The sequence below is a fragment of the Aedes aegypti genome, chromosome 3 (genome assembly GCF_002204515.2).
Source record: "Aedes aegypti strain LVP_AGWG chromosome 3, AaegL5.0 Primary Assembly, whole genome shotgun sequence".
Classification (NCBI taxonomy): Eukaryota; Metazoa; Arthropoda; class Insecta; order Diptera; family Culicidae; genus Aedes; species Aedes aegypti.
The window spans coordinates 109,600,453-109,625,308 of record NC_035109.1 but is presented as its reverse complement, the minus strand read 5'-3'; the positions used below and the strand labels follow the sequence as shown (position 1 = coordinate 109,625,308).

The 24,856-nt window shown below is 41.3% G+C and overlaps 1 protein-coding gene across 3 annotated transcripts in view; it reads left to right on the top strand.

Moving 5' to 3' along the window:
- Window positions 1-24,267, top strand: part of LOC5570058 (serine/threonine-protein kinase Tao) — a 48,848-nt gene extending 24,581 nt beyond the window's left edge. For 2 of the 3 annotated variants that reach the window (XM_021855758.1, XM_021855757.1), the window contains 12 exons: window positions 9,280-9,568; window positions 9,651-9,799; window positions 9,860-10,430; window positions 11,292-11,468; window positions 11,528-11,739; window positions 11,803-11,953; window positions 12,015-12,137; window positions 12,201-12,317; window positions 17,415-17,588; window positions 17,655-17,876; window positions 23,277-23,395; window positions 23,475-24,267. In XM_021855758.1, the coding sequence (XP_021711450.1) occupies window positions 9,280-9,568; window positions 9,651-9,799; window positions 9,860-10,430; window positions 11,292-11,468; window positions 11,528-11,739; window positions 11,803-11,953; window positions 12,015-12,137; window positions 12,201-12,317; window positions 17,415-17,588; window positions 17,655-17,876; window positions 23,277-23,395; window positions 23,475-23,598 (2,428 nt within the window). In that variant the 3' untranslated portion in view covers window positions 23,599-24,267. The remainder of the gene's footprint in view (window positions 1-9,279; window positions 9,569-9,650; window positions 9,800-9,859; window positions 10,431-11,291; window positions 11,469-11,527; window positions 11,740-11,802; window positions 11,954-12,014; window positions 12,138-12,200; window positions 12,318-17,414; window positions 17,589-17,654; window positions 17,877-23,276; window positions 23,396-23,474) is intronic. The other variant, XM_001658843.2, reaches the window with a different exon arrangement.
- Window positions 24,268-24,856: the final 589 nt, after the last annotated feature.

Genomic DNA, 24,856 nt, shown 5'->3' with positions numbered 1-24,856 from the left:
GTATTAGCCTATAAGTACACTCTACCTTGCTACGGTAGCTATCGGTACTCAAAGCCGTGCCCCAAGCCGGGCCACCATACCTCAGTATGGACGAGGCGACACTGAAGCTTACGCTTACTGGCGTACACCGCATAGCTATTGGACATCATCCGGGACAGTGTCACAATTGCTGTGGAGGCTCTCTTGCAGGCATAATCGACATGGCTACCGAAGGTAAGCTCATCGTCGATCATCACCCCCAAGTGTTTGACGGAGCGCTTCGAAGTGATCGTGCAGTCGCCTACACTGATCACCGCTTGCTGTCGGTGCAGCAACAACGGTTGTTGACAACAACAGCCTCAGTTTTGTGGTGAGCCAATTCCAGTTTCCTGGAGCTCATCCACTCCTCCACAATTGCGATCGAGTGGGCTGCAGTCAATTCCACTTCTTCGATCGATTCACCGTAGACCTCCAGCGTAATATCGTCGGCAAAGCCAACGATGACCACACCCGCCGGGAATTTTAATCTCAACACCTCGTCGTACATGACATTCCATAACACCGGACCCAGGATGGAACCGTGCGGGACTCTGAGGTTATGTGAAAGCACTCCCGACCCACCTCTGTGTCATAGATTAATACCCGATTCTGGAAGTAACTTCCGAGAATCTTGTACAGGTACTCGGGTATCCCCAGACGCAGGAGCGCATCAGCCGCCCAACTGGCACTATCAAATGCGTTCCTTACATCCAGAGTCACTACTGCGCAGTAGCGAATACCCCTCCTCTTACGCTGGAGTGCTATCTCAGCGGTTTTCTTAACCGTCAGAATAGCGTCTACGGTGGACCTCCCTTTCCGGATGCCGAACTGGTTGCTTGAGAGACCATTTACACCCTCGGTGTACCTCAACAGTCTGTTGAGGATGATCTTCTCGAGCACCTTCCCCACCGTGCCAATCAAGCATATTGGTCTATACGCCGACGGGTCACCGGGTGGTTTCCCCGCCTTTGACAATAGTACCAGGCTCTGCCTCTTCCACACATCTGAAAATACTCTCTCGTCCAGGCATAACTGCATAGCAGATCTGAACATACCGGGAGACTCCAAGATTGCGACTTTGAGGGCCAGGTTTGGAATTCCGTCCGGACCTGGTGCCTTCCCCATGCTTAGAGATTTTGCAATCCCTACAAGTTCCTCATCGGTTACTCTATCCTCATCGCCAGCCCCAATCCCCGGCTGTCCTACAAAAGGAGGCCATGGGCTAGGGTTGTGGCGCGGAAAGAGCCCCTCGATGATCCCCTCCAGGGTTGTGGCGTGGAAAGGCACCTCTTGTCTTCGCCATAACGATCCTGTAGGCATCACCCCATGGGTTCGCGTTGGCACTCTGACAGAGTCCCTCAAAGCAGGCCTTTTTGCTTGCCTTTATCTCGGACTTCAGCGCGACTTTGGCAGCGGTGAACACCGCCCGTCGTTCTTCACGCTCCTGCTCGGTACGTGCTCGCTGCATCCGCCTCCTGGCCCGTAGGCACTCACGGCGCAGGTTCGCAATTGCTTGAGTCCACCAGTACGTCGGTGGTCTCCCATTTCTAGGGTGGACTTTCCTAGGCATGGTCGCATCGCATGCACGCGAAAGCACCGCTACCAGTTCGTCCCCGCTTAGGCCGAGTAGGTTACGCTCACGACGGAGCGCCTCCCTAAGTACTTCGTCATTGAAGTACGATGTCTTCCACCCACGAGGGCTTGGCCTTGACCTCGCCGCTTCCTCTACGCGCTGCCTGCTGTTGCTGTAGTCGATACTGTAGCGAACCGCCAGGTGGTCGCTGTGAGTGTAGGCATTGTCTACCCTCCAGTTCGAACTACTCGTTAGGCCAGGACTACAAAAAGTAACGTCGATAATCGACTCTGCTCCATTTCGGCTGAAGGTACTTTTGGTACCAACATTAGCCATCGACATCTAGCACGGCCAGTGCCTCTAGCAGGATTTGACCTCGCTGGTTCGTGATACGGCTTCCCCATTCCACGGCCCCGGCATTGAAGTCACCCGCTATTACTACTGGCCTTCGCCCTGTCAGCACAGTCGTCATACAGTCCAGCATCTGCGTGAACCGCTCGATCGACCAACTCGGAGGCGCATAGCAGCTACAGAAGAGGACCCCGTTTACCTTGGCGATCACGAAGCCCTCGTATGTAGTAGACACCAACTCCTGGACGGGGTATTTACCCGTCGTCCATATCGCCGCCATTTTTCCGGATCCATCCACGACCCAGTTGCCGTTGCCGGCGGGTACTCGGTATGGGTCCGATATGATGGCGATGTCCGTCCCCCACTCAGCAACTGCCTGGTACAGCAGTTGCTGAGCTGCGTCACAGTGGTTCAGGTTCAGCTGCGTTACCTGCACTGTGACTTTTCGTTTATGGCTCGTTTGAAGGTCGGGCACATTGAGCCTCCCGTTGGATGCTTGTTGTTCATGGACTTGCCGGAACAAATTAAGCACTTGGGAGGGTTGTTGCAGCCTAGTGCCTCATGACCTTCCTCACCACAACGCCTACACAACTTGGTCCTATCAGGGCCTTTACAGCCCCAAGACTTGTGTTCTGGTTCCCTACACCTAAAGCAGATCACCGGTTGCTCATGTATGTTCAGTGAGCATACTGACCAACCAACCTTGATCTTGCCTACCTTAGCGGACTTATTTGCGTCCGCCACAGGTAGGTGTACTAAGGCCACCTGAGGACCTGCTGGACCTTTCCGTAGCTGAACGGCAGCGGTGGGCACCTGAATCTCGCACTGTTGCCGCAGTGCCGTGACGAGCTCTTCTGCGTTGGTGATCTCGTCAAGGCTTTAGTCTGATGGAATACTTAAGTAGTGCAGATCTTGGATTACTTAATATAGGCAATCGCCCAACCTTCACTAGAGAAGAAGTGTTAGAAATAACGCTCTGCTCGAATAGAATCAGTCACGAGTTGACTAATTGGCATGTATCAGATGAGTAATCGTCAATCGCTACATCTTCTTTGATCATTCAAATGTAACTGCGCAGACGTTTTAGGAATCCCCGATTAACAAACTGGGAACTATATAACGAATTAGTTGCGACCAAATTTCATGGATATTCTCCGTCCATTGAAAATACAAGTGATTTGGATGATGCCGTTAATACTACAACATCCTATATTATGGAAGCTGTTGAAGAAGCATGTCCTCTGCGGTGATTACAAGAGGGACCCCATGGTGGAATTCCGATCTGACTAGACTCAGGAAACAATGTAGAAGGATTTGGAACAGACGTCGTTCAGCTGGATCAGAGTCGATCAAGTCGGCTCGCAAGGCTTACAAGAAGGCTCTTCGTTCTGCTGAATCTGCTGGAAAAGATATTCTTTTATACTAACGATCAGGCATTGTTTCATTTTGTTCCGTCGTGTTCCAGTGCTCATTAAACTACTGTTTATGAACCCATTTAAAGCATTTTCATGAATAACTTCACAGAAAAAAAATATTTTAACACAAGTTTTCGTACTCGAAAGTTATTTGTAGTTAAAGAGCATTTCTATATTGCTCTTGAAACAACTGCCTTCACAAATAAAAACTGCCAAAGTAATAAAATTATGACATTTTCACGCATATTATAACATTAATCGAAAGAACGATAGATTCAATTCTCATTTTTTTTACTAGTTTTGTCATTTAACCCACATAAGTATATCGTCCATCATAGAATAATATTTTTATAACATGTTGCTGGGTATAAGTGTGGGCGAGGTGGAGAATGACAGCTGATCAGCTGAAGATTTTCATGTTATGTTATTATTATTTTTTTTCAAATTGCTTCAAATGGGTCCATAAAGAGTAGTTCCTAATGAGCATTGGAACACGACGGAACAAAATGAAACAATGACTGATCATTAGCCTAAAAGGATATCTTTCAGATGGTTTGCCGCTTTCCATGATATTTTGAGACAAAAAGTGACTATTTTTTAACTATTGATAACACAAATCTTTCAATTGGCGGGGAACGTACCTTTAAAGCTGGCCTTCTGATATCTGACACCAGTAGTGTTCTCCGGGTACCATAAAAAGATAAATCTCATATGGTCGGTGTTTGGAAAGATTGGACCATGTGTTTTTTGATAATTTCAGGAAACGTATGGACTGCACCAAGCTCCAGGTTTCTTCTGAAACAGTTTCAGCAACTTTTCCAGGAATCCTTCCAGAAAAACCACCAGAGAGAAACATTTCTTCCAGGAATTCCTTCGCCGATTTTCCGAAAGATACTTAGATGAATTTCACCAGAATTTGTTCCAAGAATTTCTGCAGCACTCCAATGCCTTCAAACATTTTCAAACAAAGTGTGTTAATTTTTATATGCGTAATAAAGTGTATACAGGTATGTTCCGTTTTTATCAACACGATCGGCAATTTTCAGTTGACAAAAACAAAACCGTGACAAAAACGGAATAATTTTCTTAGACAAAATATTTTACAAATTTTAAAGCAAAATTGCAGTTTTGCCACACAGAAAAAAGTCCGTTTTCGTATCCGCGAACAGCAGACGTGAATTCGTCAACAAGCAAAAATACACCGTAAACTAGATCATGTTTATGTGACCTTTGGTGGTAGTTCATGGTGTATTTTTGAGAGTTCACGTTTTCCAGAACTCTTTGCAGGATAAAACATAATTTCATCATATAAATGCACAGTATTGATATTTAGGAGCTGTGATTAGCATTAAAATTGTTCATTCGTATAAGTTTTAAATAAGGCGGATTGCAGACTTTAATTAATCAATATGATTAATCAATGTAATAAATCATTGATAGTTCAAATTTTCTTGGTTAGAATTTCAATGCATAAAATATGGAATATTAAAACGATAATCACATGAATGTGCTTTGCATCATGAGATAGGTCATATTTGTAAAAATAACTACAAGAAAGTGGGTCAAGCTGGGTCGAGACAGATTTAACAAGGAACAAATTTGTTTCTTTTTTTTAATACTACGTATTTATTTTTTATTCAACTTTAACAAAAAATAAAGGCATATCAAATCTACAAGACGCAAATGCCCTCAAAACTATGGCCCTGGCAAAATATTTGATTGTAATCATGAAGAACACGTTCTCTAAGAACTCCTCCATCCTCTGATACCAAGCAAACTAAAATTTTCAACAATAAAGTGTGATTTTTGAAGGTGGAAAGTTCATCACCTGAGTATACGACAATCAGACGCTGTTTCTAGCTTCGTTCGGGCGGAAAAACCCTTTGAACTTATTTGCTTTATTACATTATTTTGGACAGTAAGAAAAATATGACAAAAATTGTCCTGGATAGCGAAGTTGTGTCAGAATATACTACAATAATCAGAAATTACATTCACTATCAAAAATAATGAAAATAACGCCTGTGGATGCTATATTCACGTTTAAAAAATTTTCGCATTTTTTTATGGGCCATACTGTATCTAGGTGTTTTGTGTTAGACAACACTGTCATCCTAATTTGGTAAAACAAATTCTAGCTTTTATTAACATTTTGTTTTTTCTTCATCCTCGTCCTTCTGCTTCTTCTTCTTCTTTATGGTATTACATCCCAACTGAGGAAGAACCTTTTTTAAAGCTCGTTGTTCTTATAAGACCTTCCGTAATTATCGACCGTATTTTTTTTTGCCAACGGACATTTTTCAATTTTTGCCACCCGATTGGCGATCAAATCTCGCATAACTTCTGATCTCGCCCTAAAAGCCATTGGTAACCATGTGTGTAGCTCGTTGTTACTGAGCATCTGAATGGATTTTCATGTTATTTAATAACGCTATGGGGAAGAAAGGATCAATATCTACCTGCCCGTGATGTTGGTTTGGATGCTTATTCTTTCATTTGCTCAGAAACAACGAGCTACGCTCGTGGTTACCAATGGCTTTTAGGGCGTTATCTCAGAGTATGCGAGAAATGTGGGGTTATGTTTGTAGCCCCTCGGCTGCTCAGTGGGATAATTGTGAGTGGGAATTTATGTCGAGCACGGGGTCGTTTATTCTTATTAGCAACGTCACAAATACTTACAACACTCCTTCGGCACTCACCTAAGCGGGAGCTGGATTCTGAATACCAAATGTCAATTCCAAGCTTCCAATGATCAAAGTGGATCCGAGTGCAAGGTAAAGATCTTACAGCGGACTAGTTAGATCGAGGCCTGGATACCCCTTTCTGGGCACGGAAAACGATCAGAAATCAAAAGGGTGTATAATGTAGGGCTTGCGTTCTTAAAAAAGGCCAACTACCAAAATTTCATCTTATAATACTATCATTTTATTATAATCGCCAGCTTCCAAAATGGCGTTGGAATATGGCCGTTGTATAGCGCCTATTGTCCTCGCTGAGGTTCAAAATGGCGTTCGGCTTCGCGGACGGCGCGCAAATATCGCTTGCACAAATGGCCCTGAGATGTCCTGCGGAGAATCAAAAATCTCCGGAAGATGTTTCCGGATGTCCCAAAAGAAAAGAAAAGGCCCGGTAACGGACCTACACCGGAATCATTAGTACACCAAGAAAAATGTCATTTTTCTCCCACTATTTCCATCCAATTTCGCACAAGTACACCTCATTTACAAAAGATTTGTTACCTTTTCTTTGATTTTTACAGGTTTTCTTCCTTTCACTGGTAGTGGCAGATTTTGATCACTTCCTATTGTTTAGCGTACTATTAGCATTTAGAAATTTAGAATTAAGCACTTTTAATCTGTTTGTAACGTCCTTTTGACTTTATGGACTTTAAATTTTTACTTTTATACGGCGCGCACTTCGCTATCTAAACTAGTCTTCGACAGAATAAGAGATTCGCATCGCTGTTCGGACCCTTTTATCTTTGATAGGTATTTTTTTGAAAACCCGAAGTTTGACATTTGGTATTTTGATCCCTTCGACCTAAAGGTTGGCTACCCTTTCACACAGCGAAACGGTTAGGTCAACTCTCTTAACTCGTAGGGTTTTGATCTTCGCTTAAACCGCTGTCAATGAGTGTGAGTGCGAGTGCCTGGAACGAGTGCTAATAAAATAATCAAATGGCTCTGCACATTTTGACTGACAACTAAGGATGCAGCCGCCAGCAAGGCTGTCAGCACATTGTTTACAGGGTCGGATTTAGGTTTTAGGTGCTCACTGGCAGGTGGGTTGAATGAGAAGGACGCTTGTGGAGGAGCCAACAAGCCACAAATATGGAACCAGCGGTTACATGTTGCAAAAGTTTTGCAAGGTTAAACGAAAGTTCCTGTGCTTTGAATTATCAAAATCTATTCTGTATTCCATAATCATATGATGATTTTTCTTCCAAAATTAGCACTACCAACTTCGAGTGGGATGCACTAATCGCCATTCTAGAACAGCGCCACCTTCATCTTTTAGCTCTGCGTTCGATCATGAATAGGCCAGCACTAAACTAAACTACAGTTCTACAGCTTTTTTAGTAAAACAATATTGAATAGGTTTATCAAAAACACAAAAGTGTACAAACTCCAGAACAAGCATAACCAAATTAGAACTTTTTGGTTAGAATCTCTTGTTAAGTTTGGTGAATAAGCGTATGGCAATTGTCATAAGCTCTTTATTAAACTTTTGGTCTCCGTGAAGAAGAGGTGCGTGTCTACTCAAAGATACAAATTTAATATAGGAACGTGCGTGACGTGGGACCAAGTACAAAATTGGATTCTTCGCTCATTAGATGCGAAATTACCTTACCTCCGTTTCACTTTGATCAGATTTGATGAATGCTGTAAACTGCGAGAGATATGTAATAAATTTACTTTGGATGATTAATAAAAATCGATAAAAGTATGCAGTCAGAGTTGACCAAGTGCTTATTACCATAACAGTGAAAATGATCAGCGCACGAAGGAATGCGAGGAAATGAAAAATATTTAAAGCGATTTGTCAGACTTTTTGACATCGAATGATTCTTCTACTTATCCATCGACATGAATTTATAAATATTACTTAATTCGATGCTTTTGATTTTGCTTTTTGATCATTTACCATATTTGAATGAGTAGTCAGAAATTGCAACAATTTCTGTGCAGATAGAGCAGACCAAGTGTTGAAAAGCAATAATCTGATTGATTATTGCTTTTTTTTGAGTCAATTTCAGAGTCCTATAGAAGTTTATGGTAGCTCTATGGCGTATGTATGGAATCTCTTAGAACCCGTTATTGGACCAGTGTATATTGGCCGGTACTCAAGATTTTCACTTAATCCATTCTGATTGAACGCATATTTGAATATTTTTGGTCTGCAATACCCTGACCCTGCATAACCTGCCAAAGTAGAGGTCTCTGCAACTATCATAAGTACGTATTCAACTAATCACAAATTCCAGTTGTTGCTAGCAGGTCGATAATACTCCTCAACAACAAAAGTTCGGTGACATAATCTGAACAGCTTGTTGCTTTTGCCTCTTTGCGAGGGAGCGAAAAAAATATAAGCAGAGAGACAACGAAAATTGAGCGAGGAAGATGCAGAACAGAGCAAAATTCCATTAAAAAGAGTTCCATCACAACTCCGCGAGGACTGTTTTGTTTGGGGTGAAGTAAATGTGAGCATAGCAACAAGAGAGAAAGAGTACCAGAATAAATACTCATAGTTTTTTGCACTCTCACTCGAATCGTTTGAGGACCTGTGCTCTATAATACAGATCTGTATTAAAACATCAAAATCGTCTCATTTTTGTACCGCAGAGGAGTTCTATCAAGCCTGGTTGCTAGGACGTAGCCAGTGCAACTCTCGTCTGTTGAAAGATGCGTCAACCTTTTCCAACAGCCCATGCTAAGTTTGAAAACTTTAATTGATTAGCGAATAGGAAGGCGTCAAACCTTATTAAATCGTATATGACTTGACACCTACCATGTATTGTAGGTGATCAACACTTTTTTGTTGTCGAAAATTCAACCCTGAAGCTATTGAAAAACATTTAAACAGCTGCAAAATAAGTTTTTAGTTTATATTTCAAGCATTTAGAAAAATAAGAATAACACATTTTTTTGTGTTGACAAAAACGGAATAATTTGTTGACCAAATCGGAACGTGACAAAATCGGAGCGTGACAAAATCGTAACGTGATAAAAACGGAACATACCTGTATTGAAAAATGAATATTGCGATAGGAAAGGTGTTGATTCGAAAACCCATATGGAAAAGTTATGCATTTATGGACTACTAAAGATACTAAAGATACTAAATGCAATGTGAAATGCTCCATTTTTCTTACGAACCCTTAACCCAATTTTCAAACCTTGTACATTTTTTATTATTTTGCAGAGACATCAAAGCGGGAAACATCCTACTAACCGAGCAAGGTATAGTCAAACTGGCTGATTTCGGCAGCGCTGCCATCAAATGTCCCGCCAACAGTTTTGTGGGGACGCCGTACTGGATGGCACCGGAGGTGATTCTGGCGATGGATGAAGGCCAGTACGACGGCAAGGTGGACGTGTGGTCGCTCGGCATTACCTGCATTGAACTTGCGGAAAGGAAACCTCCCTACTTCAATATGAATGCGATGTCTGCGCTGTACCATATTGCGCAAAACGAGGCTCCTTCGTTACAGGTGGGTAGGCACTGGGCAGACACGCGGATGCTGCGACGGGAGAATTTATGACGGCACTGTTTGATGTTGTGTGTTTTTTCAGGCTCCAGACTGGTCCGATATTTTTCGGAGTTTTGTGGATTTCTGCTTGAAGAAATCCCCAAATGAGAGGCCAAATTCCAGTAAACTGTTAACCCATTCGTTCATGACGAGGATACGATCGCCAAATGTACTGATTGATTTAATAGCGAGGTTGGTGTTTTAGATGGTTTGTATGGAAAATGTTTTACTTGAATTATTGCATTTTTTTAGAACTAAAGCTGCCGTTAGGGAATTGGACAATCTAAACTATAGGAAGATGAAGAAGATCCTGATGGTGGATTCTTGTGAAACCGAAAGTAATGTCGGGGACGCGGAAGACACGCCGGATGAGCAGATTGGCGGTGATAGCAGCAAGAGTAATAGTATAACCTCGGAACATTCGTTACATTCGGTGGATCATCATGGAGGTGTGTTACGGAATGCATCTAGGCATCGAATGCCGGGCCCAGGCCTGCCCCCGATGCACAACAATAGTATGAACAATTCGGGCGGTCGCGATGGGCTAATGGTAGGCGACGGTCTGAACCGAATGAGTCTGGGTGTGAGCGGAGGAAGCGGAGGCAGTGGGGGACTCGGAGGAAGTGGCTCCGGATCCGGCAGTATGGGTGCTAGTATTGGGTATCAAAATTCGTCATCTAGTCCCGTTGTACCTCATCATCATCCGCATCATAATCATGTGTCGCAGGCGGCAGCGAATGCGGTTGCCGAGCATGGTGCCAACAATTTTGCTACTATTAGGACGACCAGTATTGTGACGAAACAGCAGAAGGAACACATGCAGGTGAGTTTGCTTTGAGAGTCCACTTAGTAGGTTGGCGTAAACGACTCTATCACGTTTCCCTGAAAACCATTCGCCTGAATTCCAAACGCCTTTAAATTTATATTGAAAATACTTTCTAAAATAACACAATCACACATCACACAATCAAAGATGCTTGAGAAACTGTTTTAAGACCAAATATATCTTTAAATTCGTGTAAGTTGAAACGGGAGACATTTCCGATGATGTTAAATTCTTTTTTAGTGAATTAGTATTAAATTAATAACCTCATTACACGTGGTAAAGATGGATAAATTATGGGTGAAATTATGAAAAAAATATATAATTATAATTAGTATTGCTGGAACCTCATCATCAAATGGATACTGCCAAATTAATTGGCCCAAACCTTGGCGTGGTTTGGTGGCATCTCATGGATTTGTTTGGGTATCTTAAGTTTGGTGCCTTCGGCATCTTTTAGTCGGTATATCTTCCCTATTTGATGAACAGGGCTCTATGACCCTTCTTCAACTTTTACAGTACTAGGGTAATGTGCCCATTATTGCGGTATTCCTTATTTTTGTGGTATAAGATTTAAATCCTCATTATTAATCGAAAACTCTGTTTTCTACGGATATTATTAATGATGATGAAAGCTTATACGTAAGGATCTAATACAAATTGTGTATCCTTGTTTTGGATGTACTGGTATCCTTATCATTGTAAGTTCAGATAACTTGATTCCAAGTTGTTTCATGGAACATTTCGGGGAAATAGCCTTTTCGGGCGATTGAAATTTGGGCGTTTGTCATTCGGGCGATTAGTTTTCAGGGAAATGTGATTGAATCGGTGTAAACATTTACCTTGTTTTTCCCATTTGAGCAGGAGGAAATGCACGAACAAATGTCCGGCTATAAACGAATGCGACGGGAACATCAGGCAGCCTTAGTGAAGCTGGAAGAACGGTGCAAGGTTGAGATGGAACAGCACAAAGGAGCGTTGGACAAAGAATATGATCTGCTATTACATAGTTTCACTAGGGATCTAGATAAACTTTCGGTAAAACTTAATTGAATATCTAAAATGAACAAGTGTTGTACATAAGTATCTTTCAACAGGGAAAGCATCAGCAAGAAATCGACCGAAGGATAAAGCAGAACAACGTTGCCGAGAAGAAATTGTACAAGGAGATATCGACACGGCAAGAAGGCGATCGCAAAGCGTTCGAGTTGCATAAAAAGAAGGAATACAAAGCAAACAAAGAACGATGGAAGCGAGAGCTATCGATGGACGATTCGACTCCGAAGCGGCAACGAGATGCTACACTTCAGTATGTTTCAGAATCTTTGAATTTTTGATGAAATTAATAACACACTATATATCTTGTTTCCAGATCCCAGAAAGATAATCTGAAGCAAGCGGAGGCTCAAGAAGAGCAGCGAATGCTGCGAGTACAGAAGAACTACATCGATCTGGAGATGCGAAAGTTCCGGAGGAAAAAGATGATTCTTCTGCACGATCTCGAAAACCAACTGCTGAGAGATGTAGGTGGAACTGATTGTTAGTTGTCTCCGTAGATAACATTTCGTTTCCTTCCTTCAACAGGAACTGAGTAAAAAGCAACAGCAGCTGGAACAAGCCCATGGCATGCTTATAAAACACCATGAAAAGACTCAGGACTTAGAATACCGACAACAGAAGAGTGTTCACGCTCTCCGAGAAGAGCAGGTAGGGACACTTCATATTTTTAATCGTTCTATGTATTACAGTGATTATTTTTGTATCGGCTAGATATCAAAACAACATGAAAGTGAGCTGCGTAACCAAAAGGAGTACATGGATAGGGCGGAACGGGAGCTGTTGAGGAGGCATGCGCTAGAACTCAAGCAGCAACCGAAAAGTCTGAAGGTAAGTTCATCGTTTATCTCGATATTACAGGGCTGGTATCAGGTTTTTTTTAGGAACTTGGTCACAATTTTAATTCAAGTTTCCATTTTCAATGCATGCTCTCTAAACACTTTTTTTGCCATCAAAATGTTTCCCAAAGTATCTATTATGTTAATGAATTCTGATGCAAAATTCAGAAGGCCCCAGAAATACCTCCAGAGATACTTACGCGACTTGTTCTCGGAATCCTTGAGGAAAAGCTTCGGGAAAATTTCTAGTGAATTCTCCAGAAACCTCTGATATAGTTTCAGGAAATTTTCTTCAAGAAATACCACCAGAGAGAAACATGTCTCCCAGGAATTCCTTCACCGATTTTCCAAAAGATGCTTAGATGAATTTCTCCAGAACTTATCCCAAGAATTTCTGAAGCACTCCAATGCCTCTACCTTCCGAAATTTCCAAAGGAATCAATCTAAACCAAGGTGATCCCTTAATTAATCATGATTTCCGTCCGTTTTTTTTTCACCGATTTTACCTGCAGAAAGAGGTTTTCCAAAGATTCCTACTGGAATTCTCCCAAAAAATCAAAAATGTTTATTCCAGATTGCTTGAAAAAATCGTGAAAAGATTATCCCAAACAAGAATTTCTCCAGTAGTTTCTACGCTGATTTTTTTAAAGTTATTCTTATCGCCATTTTCATAAAATTCCTCCCAAAACCCATTAAAATTTCTTCCATGAATTACTTAATACATCCTCTAGGGATTATTCCAGGAGATGCATAAAGTTTGAAGAATCCCTCAATAAATTAGATCAGGGATTCCACATGAAGTTTTTTTTTCAGATATTTCTCCAGCATTTCATACGGGAATTACTTGTGAAGTTCTACATAACATACAGAAGTTTCATCAGATATTACATTAGGTTTTTTTTCTTTCTTTATTATTGAGATTTCCAGCCAATAGGATTTTGTTTAGAAATATGTCCAGGATTTTTTTGATTTATTTAAAAAATCCTTGACTATTTACTGTAGGCATCCAATGAATAATTTCTGAATACATTCTTTGAAAGGATCTACAGAATAGAATTCCTACATGTACCATGACCCCACAGTTAGGGGCCGTCCATAAATGACGTAGCATTTTTTCACTGATTTTTTACACCCCCCTCCCCCCTCGTAGCATTTCGTCACAAATACTGCTACCCCCCCTTGGAAAATACGTAGCATATCAAGCACCCCCCCCCCCCTATCTTTTTTTTATTTGTTTTCCTTAGCAATTGGGTTGAAACAAAAAATTGGAAATCAGAAGTTCAATACAGATTTCGATATCAATTACTGACTGAAACGTAAGGATAATCTGACGAATAAATGTTTGATTTGCTGTAGCAGCTTTTCCTGTTTAAGTTGTTGGCTAAATTGTATTACTTTTGCTGTTGTTACTATGAAAAATTAATTTACAGCGGAAAATATAGAAAAAGGAAAAATCTTTGATTGGATTGATGAAGCTAACAGTAACGAGTTAGGGTACAATAGATTTTATAATATGTTGAAAAGACATTTAGTTACATTAGAGGATTGTTTTATTAATTATTCGTTGTTAGGAAACGGATTTCAATGAAAAAGATCAAGCTAAAATATATTTAATTTGAAAAGGATATTCGTCATTATTATCCAAATTCAAATCCATTTAGCAATAAGGTGCCAGATGTAGAAAAGATTACACTTGTAATTTTTGGAATGCTCGGAAAATCTTAGCGATTATTATACTGCCCATAAAAGCATAACTGTCCCATATGGAAAAAGTAGGCATTGAGAAAATAACGCTTCAAGTCTGAAGTTTGTTTTTTCATACAAATGTTTATAATTTTCTAATACAATTGTGCATGCCGTATCATTCAGCACAACCGCACTGCTTCCTACTTTAACAACTATTGATCAACGAAAAATATAAGCTTGAGCATAAATCATGTTTTGCAGCTGTTATTGGGGTTCATAGTTCATATGGACCGATGCACGAGTTCACTAATTTGACGTTTGAGCGGTGCCGAGTTCACTAGTTTCCATGGTCACATAAGTAACACGACACCGCTCAAACGTCAAATAATGAACTCATGCATTGGTCCATAGAGACTTTTATGCTTTTATTTTTCAATATGGGACTACACCAACTTCATGTTTTACCACGACATGTTCAGCAAAGTGTGTAGATTTGTATATGCATAATATAGTTTATATTCAAACATGAATATTGCGACGAAAAAAGTTGTTGGCTCGAAAATCAATATGGGACAGTTATGCTTTCATGGGCAGTATACAAGTTATCCAACTTTATAATATTTCAGCTTAACTTCATTATCGTTCCCCATACTGAAATAATCTTACACAAACTATAACGAAACAATTAAATACTAAAAATAGTCTTTCTTCAAATTACCGGGTTATTAAGAAAATTGAATGAAAGAACAATTTCGATAACACTCGAGTCTGTTGTCCAGGCTTTTCCATCGAGAGCATTGATATATCAAAGCAAATCGATGAGTTGATTGGGGATCTCCACCCAACATTGAGAGCATAATTCACGTAATGAATATCTTGTTTTAATGTAATATTTGCCAAAGCAAACATATGTTTTTTTTAAGAATTAAGCTCTAACAGAAAATATGAATCAAACTAAAACAATGTTTTCCAAGTCGTTAAAGCCTTGATTTTTAATTTGTTTATTTATCTTTTAATTTATATATGTATAAATTAATGTAATAATACATGAATATAATGTTCACATAATTATTTAAAGCATTCAAAAATCTGTTTGATTGCACAATCTGTCATATGAATGTTTTGAAGCTGAATCATCATTTTAAAACCCAACTTTATGAGTCAAACAAAGAAAAAAGAAGTTTGATAAAAAAATGTGTGTCATTTTTTTTCAGCGCCTCTCTTTTTACCGACGTGATTCAAAATGCTACGTCCACTAGCTAGGACCCCTCCCTCCCCCTCGTCACACATCGTCACAAATTCGTGAAGACCCCCCTCCCCCCTAAAAAGCTACGTCATTTATGGACGACCCCTTATGGATCAAATAGTGTGGAGTCCAACCTATAAAATTCAATAAAACGACATGGAAAACGCAAAATTGTAATTTAAAAGCACGAAATGAATCGTTTCAAATTGGAACTTCGGTTAGTAAACTGTTTTGAGTGTAATATTTACATAGGATTGTATAAAAACTAAAAATTGTATCGGTTTCTGAAAACCATATTATGGATCAATGTTCATATTATGGATCAAATTGTGACATATTACGGATCAGTGTGCAAAATCAAGAGATTTTCAACTCAATGCATCTGTATTGCATGATTTGGCGAAAGTTAACAATGTGTCACATATTACTGCAAACAAATAGCAGTGTTAGAGCTGGAAACAATGGTAAAATGCCCTGTTTTGTGATACTGCATTGTAGTAACTGATACATGTACTGTTTTCGCTCCACACCAAATTCTCCACCCATTTTTGTCTGCTAAAAAACGAAATTGACAAACCTTGACGTTTTAATAGTTTTATCCTTAATGCTATTGACTGAAAATGTCGAATCCAATGCTTAAAATGGTAGAAAACTACATTCTTTGGAAGTGATCCATAACCGTGATAAACAATCATTTCCTTGCCCATATTATGGATCACTAGTTGGAACTGCTAATATTCAGTATTTACAGTCAACAATTAAGGAAAATATTTTCCAATGATGAATTCATACTAAATCTAAGCAAACGAGCATTTTTTCTGCTATAATATTTGAATTTTAGCACCTGTGAGAGCTTATGAATGATGACGGCACTTCTTACAGAAAACGACCATATAATGATAGCTGTGTGGTACCAACTAAACATTTATCAAATACACCGTTATTTAGCGATTGAATGTTGTGCTGAACATTACAAATGGTAGAAGACTAATAGTATAACATGGGAAAAATATATTTTACGTCAACGTTTATGTTTTGAGCGAGTTATCCGATGTGGAACGCCAAAGTGATCCGTCACTGTGGGTGATCCGTAACTGTGTGGGCATGGTAATTCCTACAGCCCGTGTTAAAGAAATTGATGAGAATTGAATTGAAATTGAACTAAATTATGAATTTGTATCGTATACCCTATTTTGAGAAGAAAAGAGAGTAAGTGATTACGAGAGTAGTGCGCGTTTCGATTAATGTCCACATGTAGTGGTCAACGCCATAAATGGTTTATAGACAGAGTGAAGCGAATCGTGTATATAGGAGAGTAAGGACAGTTCGATCTAGACCGTCGGAGTGATAGCCTTCGTAGGTTACTTTGTGATTGATTCGGTCGTTTCGCGTGTGAAGGAAAGATTAATTGCCAAGTGAAATAGCCCTTTTCTAATAAGTGTCCAAAAGTGTAACGAATCTTAATTGGCTTACGGTAACAACTTGAACCAGTGCAAGTGACCAAACCCTGAACCGAATAGCATTGTCAGACCAGTGGCCTGTAATTCCAATCAGGATAAGCTAAGTGCGGACGACAGTATCCAGTTTCCCGTTTGGTACACTCATCGCAGTTATTTTTCTGGGCCGTTTATCACTAAACGGTGGAAATTCCTTCGACGAAGAACGGGTAAGCCCTAACAGAAATCCTGAACGAAATTTTTGAAGAATTTTTTTGAAATTCTGTGTGGGAATCTCTGGAACATAATCTAGAGTCCTGATGTAATTGAACTAACTGCTGAAATATTGGAGGAGCTCCGTAGAAAGTCTGTACAAGGAACACTAAATAAAATCCTGAAGAAAGTTTGGGCAAATACAATTGTTAGTTATCGTGAAAGTCTCAGAGAAAATCTTGAAAAAATGCATACAGTAATACGAGCAATAACATTCTAGAGAAACTTCCAAAATACTGTTGGCAATATCCTTAGACAAATGTTTTATTCGATTATCTGATGGTTTTGTTTTTTAGAATATTTATCTCCCTAGTTTCTGTTTGTTTTGTGGGTCCTGTTTGTTCTACTTAATAGGCATAGGTTCCTATTTTTAGTGCACTCAGTCCCTACCAGCCCTGATATTAAGTTACGGCCAATAATGACAACCTTCCTTTTTGAACGATTGCAGCAAAAAGAGCTCCAAATACGCAAACAGTTCCGGGAAACGTGTAAAACCCAGACGCGTCAGTACAAGGCACTGAAAGCTCAAATCCTGCAGACAACGCCCAAGGAGGAACAAAAAGCTGTGATAAAGAAACTAAAAGAAGAACAACATCGTAAGTTAACGTTATTGGGTGATCAGGTAAGTGCTTAGAAGTTTATTTCCGGAAGTATTCACACTAAGTCCCATCTTCCCCCGCATTTTCAGTATGAACAAAGTATTGCCGACATGCTGCAGAAGCAGAGTTTGCGGCTAGACGAAAGTCAGGAAGTCGAATGCCATCAGCTGAAGGATCGCTTGCAGTACGAACTGGAGATCCTGACGGCGTACCAGAGCAAGAATCGGATGCAAGCGCAGGCGCAACGGGACCGCGAGCGGAAGGAACTAGAAGACCGCGTCAGTGTGCGGCGTGCTCTGCTGGAAAGTAAGGTGAGTTGTGAAAAAATGGCGAAGTCTATTGCGACAATAGACTACGGTGCTTCATGTATTGTATTTGAAGGTGATGATGTATCAGTTTACACATTACACTGCAAATGGTTTCAAAGGGCTGTTTAAAGGCAAAAGTAAGTGTCATCAGTGCAGCATATTGAACAATAGGCACGAAAGTACATCGCCCTGTCGTAGTCCCCGCCGAGTCTCGAACAAACTGGAGTGTTCGCCCGAGATCTTCACACAGTTTTGCTCACCGTTCATCGTTGCTTTAATCAATCTTGTGAGCTTCCCGGGAAAGCTGTTCTCGTCCACGATCTTCCATAGCTCTACACGGTCAATACTGTCGTATGCCGCCTTGAAATCGATGAACAGATGGTGCGTAGGGATTCTACCCCATTACCCCGAATCCCATTACCCCGAATGCCATTAACCTGAACGCCATTACCCCGAATTCCAAAACCCCGAACGTCCCATCACCCCGAATGACATTACCCCGAATTCCAATATCGCGGGGAAATGTCATCAATATCATCATGTCATGATAATTGTAAATTCGGGGAAATTGCTTTCGGGGTGATGGAATTCGGGGTAATGGTACATTCGGGGTAATGGAATTCGGGGTGATGGCAATCGGGGAAATGGCATTCGGGGTAATGGGGTAGAATCTGCGTAGGGATCTGGTACTCACTGCATTTCTGGAGGATTTGCCGCACGGAAAAGATCTGGTCCGTTGTCGAGCGGCCATCGATGAAACCTGCTTGATAACTTCCCACGAATTCGTTTGCTATTTCCACACTCCAGTTTGTCGCCCCTTTTTGAAGATAGGGCATATAACGCCTTGTTTCCACTCCTCCGGTAGCTGTTCCGTTTCCCAGATTCTGACTATCAGCCGATGCAGACAAGCGGCCAACCTGTCCGGTCCCATCTTGATGAGTTCGGCTCCGATACCATCCTTGCCAGCGGCCTTGTTGTTTTGGAGCTGTTGGAGCTGGTTGGTTTCCACTGTCCGCTATGCTGACGTAGCCATCGACTGCGCTGTCCTGAACTTCTGTGCCTGTGCTCGCTGCGCCATTCAGGTGTTTATCGTAGTGCTTCTTCCAGCTTTCGATCACCTCGCGACGGACGGACGTCAAAATGCTCCCTTCCTTATCCCGGCACATTTCAGTTTGCGGTACGAAGCCTTTGCGGGATGTGTTGAGCTTCTGATAGAACTTCCGCGTTTCTTGAGAACGGTACACTGCCGTGACTCGCAAGTCAGACCCATCTGCATTTTCGTCAAAATTGAGTTGAGTTCAGTTTTCAACATATTTTCCAATGCTCTTTCAGCTCCACTCATAAGATAATATGATTTGTTCGGAAAAATAAGGAAAAAATAGCAAGTCAAATTATCCCAAAATGAAAAGTAATCGCATATCAGTCCCACTACAGATTTCCACCCCGTGTAAGACAAAAAAGAACCGTGTTTTTATTATCTTCATATTTTTCTCGAAAATATATCAAAGTGAAAAGCAAATTGTGAAAGTTTCATTACGATCTGATCATGTTTCAATCCTCTGGTATTTTTCAAAAATATTCGTATGGAAAACGAGTTTGGAAACTTCACAGCCCATTTTCTCAATGCCTACTTTTTACAGATGGGACTGACTTGCGATTCACGGCAGTACAGCAACTCCATCTCTTGGCATTCCACCTCTTCCAGGCGACGCTTTTTGTCCCGTAATATTCGGGTTTGCTGTTTCCGCTTCAGTCTGTATCGTTTCACGTTTTGCCGCGTACCATGGTGCAGCATTGCAGCCCGCGCTACATTCTTTACCTATAAAACCTCCTAGAACTCCTCGACGAACCAATCGTTTCTTCGGCTCGGTTCTACATATCCGACAATGCTTTCGACAGCGTCGTCAATGACTGCTTTGACTGTCCTCCAGCAGTCCTCAAGAGGGGCCCTATCGAGCTCACCCGCCTAGGCAAACATCTTCTCCTAGCCGACTTAAAAAATGTTACAAGGGACCAGCCTCGGCAGGGCTTCTCCTCTGCAGCCAACTCTTGGTCAGAGCGCCATAGGCGCTGCAATTCTAACATTATGTGAGTGACAGCCGTAGTTACATTCCAGCACTCGGCATCCGTATACATTCTCTCTATTATATTGTCGGGGGACGTGTCCCCTCCGCATGTAGCGAGCATGCGATCTCCCATAACAATGAAACGGGGGCAATCGAACACGACATGCTCTGCTGTTTCCTCCACACCAGCACAATTGGGGTACCCAAGAGATTCTGAGTGCCCGAACCTATGCAAGTGCTGTCTATAGCAACCATGTCCTGACAGGAACTGTACTTTAGGTTTCTGCTCGTTCTGAGCGCTTTTGACCAGATTGGTCCTCTATACCTTAGTATGGATACCGCCACGCTTGCTAGGAGCTTGCGTTTGCTGGCAATTACAGCAGAGCTGTTAGACATCATCCTCGAAAGCGCCGCTATAGCCATAGATGCCTTTCTATAGGCATATTCAACGTGGCTAGCAAAGCAGAGCTTGTCATCGATCATTACCCCAAAATGCCTAAGGGATCGCTTGGACTCGATGGTGCAATCACCTACCGAAATAAGCGCCCGTTGCTCGGACTTGCGGTTGTTGACCACCACCACCTCAATAGCTTTCTAGAAGTTTACACAACTGCACCGGTACCTTGAGGCGGTGAAGTGCGTGAACTATCGTTTCCCAACTTGCGCTGTTAAACAAACGCATTCTTCACATCCAGAGAGACAACCGCGCAGTAACGGATGAGTTGTCCGAACGACCGAATGGATGGCGTCTAGAGTAGATTTACCCTTTCAGAATCCAAACTGGTTTTTGGACAGGCCGTTTGCACTTTCCGTATACGGTACTAGCCTGTTGAAGATCAACCTCTCCAATAACTTGTTATACGCCGACGGGTCTCCTAATGGTTTCCCCTCCTTTGGTAGCAGCACCAATTTCTGTCACATCCATACGTCCGGGAAGATTCCTTGATCTATGCAGCGTTGCATCGTGGTTCTGAACATGTCGAGATTTGACGGTGCCAAAGTAAAAGATGCACCATAATAATATTCGTCTGTGAAACATATCACCTTCCCAATACTTTGGCACACCTCTAACGGTTCATGATTATTCATGAAACGGCTGCATTCAGGTGGAGGATCTCTTAATATGTTTCGGCATATTATAAGGTCTTCTTCGAACGGAGGGACCGCCAGGTCTCAGTAGTTACTTATAAACCAGTACTGGTTGTTGATGGTTCAGTTCGTTTACACGAGCTGTAGCATCCTTTGTACTAATCAGTAATGCTGGTTAAGTTTCAAAGCTAAAGTGTGATCAATCGTTTTATAATGCAACATAAGAATGAGTGTTTAGTGGAACTGTGCGTTGCACTCGTCGTTTTAAAATTAGGGATTGTGAGGGTGCTAATAATTATATTTGAAGAAATGTGTGGGGATGAAAAAAATTGAAAATTGCATTGAAAGTGAGTGTGATAGTTTTGTTAAAAACAAATACATTATAATACTAGGTTCATATTAGTGCAATTTTTCTCAGTGGTACGTATGTTTGTCTATGCTACTAGTTTAATAATGGTTATAATACATTCTGCAATCATTTCTCTGAATATAAAAACTATTGCCTAGTTCTTAACATATTCATCATAAAAGTGTTCATAATGACTGCGAGTGCAGTAAAATTTATCTAAGTGATTTTATTTTTCTACTGTAACTTTCTTGATCGTAGTGCTAAATCGTAGTTTGATTATAGTTTAATTATTTAGTTATGGTAACCGATGGCAAATGGTAACAAATTGAATTATTATGAAAGTAGTGTGATGTGAAATTTAGCTGTGAAAGTGAAGTGATATAATGGAAAGTATACATATATGATGTGTATTACGAAAGTTAAAGAGTGATAATCGGTGATATTAGTGATAGTGTTAATAAAAAATGACGACAGCAAAAGTGTGGTAAATATGTGACAGTGACTGATGAAATGAAATGGGGAATGAGGACCGTTCAATAAAACTATTTCGTTCTTCACTTCAACCACTTTGGTAGCATTTCAAGTTTTATCGTAGTTTTATACTAGTCTGGAATACTAGACTACAAAACTACGGCAAGGGTTGATTGCTGCTAGGGTACACAGTGACCATTTGAGCAACATTGCTTAGGAACGTCTGTGTGATGAATGTAATAAAGGCTTATAAAACCAAATGTTGGGCAGGAGCTTAGAGCAGATTAAAAGTCCCAGTACTACCCCTATCGCTACTGACAAAAAATAAACCATCTCTTCACCGTTTAGGTCCAGAGTATTCCGTTCGCGCCTCAGGGCTTCATTGAATACTTCGCCGTCGAAGCGCTTTGTTTTCCAACCTCGGTCGAGTTACATAGCACTGCCTTCCGCCCGCTTGGTATTATTTATGGTAGGTAACGTTCACGCCATTGCTCCTGTCAAACTACAGCGCTACGCTTCCGAAACCGCGGATCTTCAGTATATCATAGAGTATGCGTTTACTTACGATGAAGTTGAGAGATTTGCAGTTCTACGTAATTTCCAATTGCTAATCCATTCCCGTCGCTGTGGTCTTTGGCGATTGTTTTGGTCCGCATTTTCTCGTTAACGTTCCTGTGCTGATGTGTTTCTTCGGTTGCAGGGCCTGGCACCAACCCCATAGATCTTCGGATGACCATTCCCCCTAAATGTTCAGAAGGCCATAGTGCACAGTTTGTTTAGCTTAGAATCCTTCTCTGGCACTCAGCCGCCCCTGACATGGGGAACAAACGCTGTTGTGAGCTGCTCCTAACATGGAGTACAGACGCCCCAGGTTAGCAAAAGCAAATCCCCACCCCCTTCCCTGTCAGCATACGACCAAAGTTCCCACCGGAGCTGGTTACCCGATCTTCCTTAGGCTGCTTTTACCTCGGCCAGTACCACGAGGAGGGATGGATAGGAGTTGCTGGACAGCAGGCTAAGGACCACACAAAGGGTCTCTTTTGTTCCTTCAGGCACGCGAAGTACCAGTGGTATGCCAAGCCCAGTATTTACCAACCACAAAGAACCCGTGTAGATGCCAAAAAGTTCTATATAAAAAGGCGAAGAGCAGTTGTATTTTTTCCATTCTTAGCATAGGTTTTATTAAGATGATCAGCAAATCCCCACGGTCATCAGCTTTCCACATCACCCTACCTGTTCTTGAGACCTTCAATCGATTCTATTGAAATAGACAATCCTTTGAACTACAACATTCCTTTGTAAGCTGTTGGAGATTGACATACAGATTACTTTGGAAATGCGAAAAACTTACAATACATCGCCTTGGCATACGATACATTATAGGGGAATCGTATTTCACCCTCACTAACTGCTCTTTTCCATTCAAAGATGGAGACCGAGTTGCAACAGTTCAACCAGGAACGAGCGGAGCGGATTCGTATCCTCCGGGAGCGACACGAAAAGCAACTGGAGGCGTTCGACGAGGAATCGGCACGGATGGGCTTCAGGTAATGCTTCAACCATTATCACTATCAGCGATCTAATATTTTTTTATATTAAAAAATCTATTCTCTTTTTCGTTTGCAGTGCACTGGCGTTAGCCGAAGCTTCTAAAGAAACCTACCCGGACGAAGAGGGCAGTCTGTCCGGGTCAATGCTTAGCTTGGCCCATAGTAGCAGTTCTACTAGTTTTCCGGCAGGTTCGCTATAGCATAAATCCCGCTGTACGCTACATACCCTATCGAGTCACAATTCAATGTAGTTGATGGTGGACGGCGGTCTCGAATAATGTTAGAATCGAGCGCATGGTTGGGCAGCGTTAAGGAAGCAGCATTCCTGGCTGCGTTACTTGTCCCGTGGGTTGCACGGTTCGGTGAGAGTGGCGACGTGGGGAGTCCCCAATTGGGGACGGATGTTCAGAATGATGTTGTTACATTTTTGATCGTGTTTCTATAAGAACTTAGTGCTGCTTAACAGTAGCACTCTTGTCGAGCAACTTTGATGTTTTTTTACCTATTATTTTAACAAGCTTTTTTGTACTGTTTCTAACTAGAAAATAATACTTAACGTTTGATAAGGTCAATCATTTCTTCTGAATTCTAGTCAATTGGATCCGATCGATTGAGGAAGTGTAGTAGGTGGAGTTCGAAGACGGTTAGAATAAGGAACGCGCTAGAATGACTGTGAGCCCAGCTTTAGATAATACTCATGATTGAATTCAAAAGATTCCTATTTGCTATGGCGTTATTTAGGTTCATTTGAGCGAGTGAAAGCGTTTGCGGGCGCTTAATTCCATCTGTAAATAATCCTAACACATTCGCTTGTAGTATCAAATGCCGCAAATTGCTTTCTATAAATATACCGGGGCCTACGTTTTTTTACGCCAATCTAGCAATTATTTTCAACGAACGAACGAACACTGAATACACTTTCTCTGTAGGATATTCCTAATTTATCTTACTGCTGCCGATTACTTGTATATTTGACGCTTCTTATTTAGTATTTTTCTCATTTATGCGCTGCCAACGAGACATTTTTACGCAAAACGATAATTTTTGACACTTATCCACTACTACTACTACTACTTATTATTATTATCTTTATTATCGAGACTTTCAGCCTGTGGCTGGTTCGTCTCCATCATTGCGTAAGAGAGGGCTTCGCGTTTAGAGGCGCCCCTGTCATTCAAATTTTATATATACATTTTAAAATTGTAAGCTATTCTATTGTAAGCGTTGAAATCCATACAGTAAACCAAATCGGTAGCCATTTATGGTAAAGTCCCGCATCTTTGAAGAAAGCTATTATTGCTGCTTCACTAGGAGCTTCATTCGCAATCGCATCTCTGATACTATCGGGAATATTGTAGCGATCCCGAAGTGCTTGAAAACAAGGGCAGTTGATTAACAGATGTTCGACGGTCATCGTGGTATTGCAGACATCGCACTTTTTGCGAAAAGGCCGCTCAT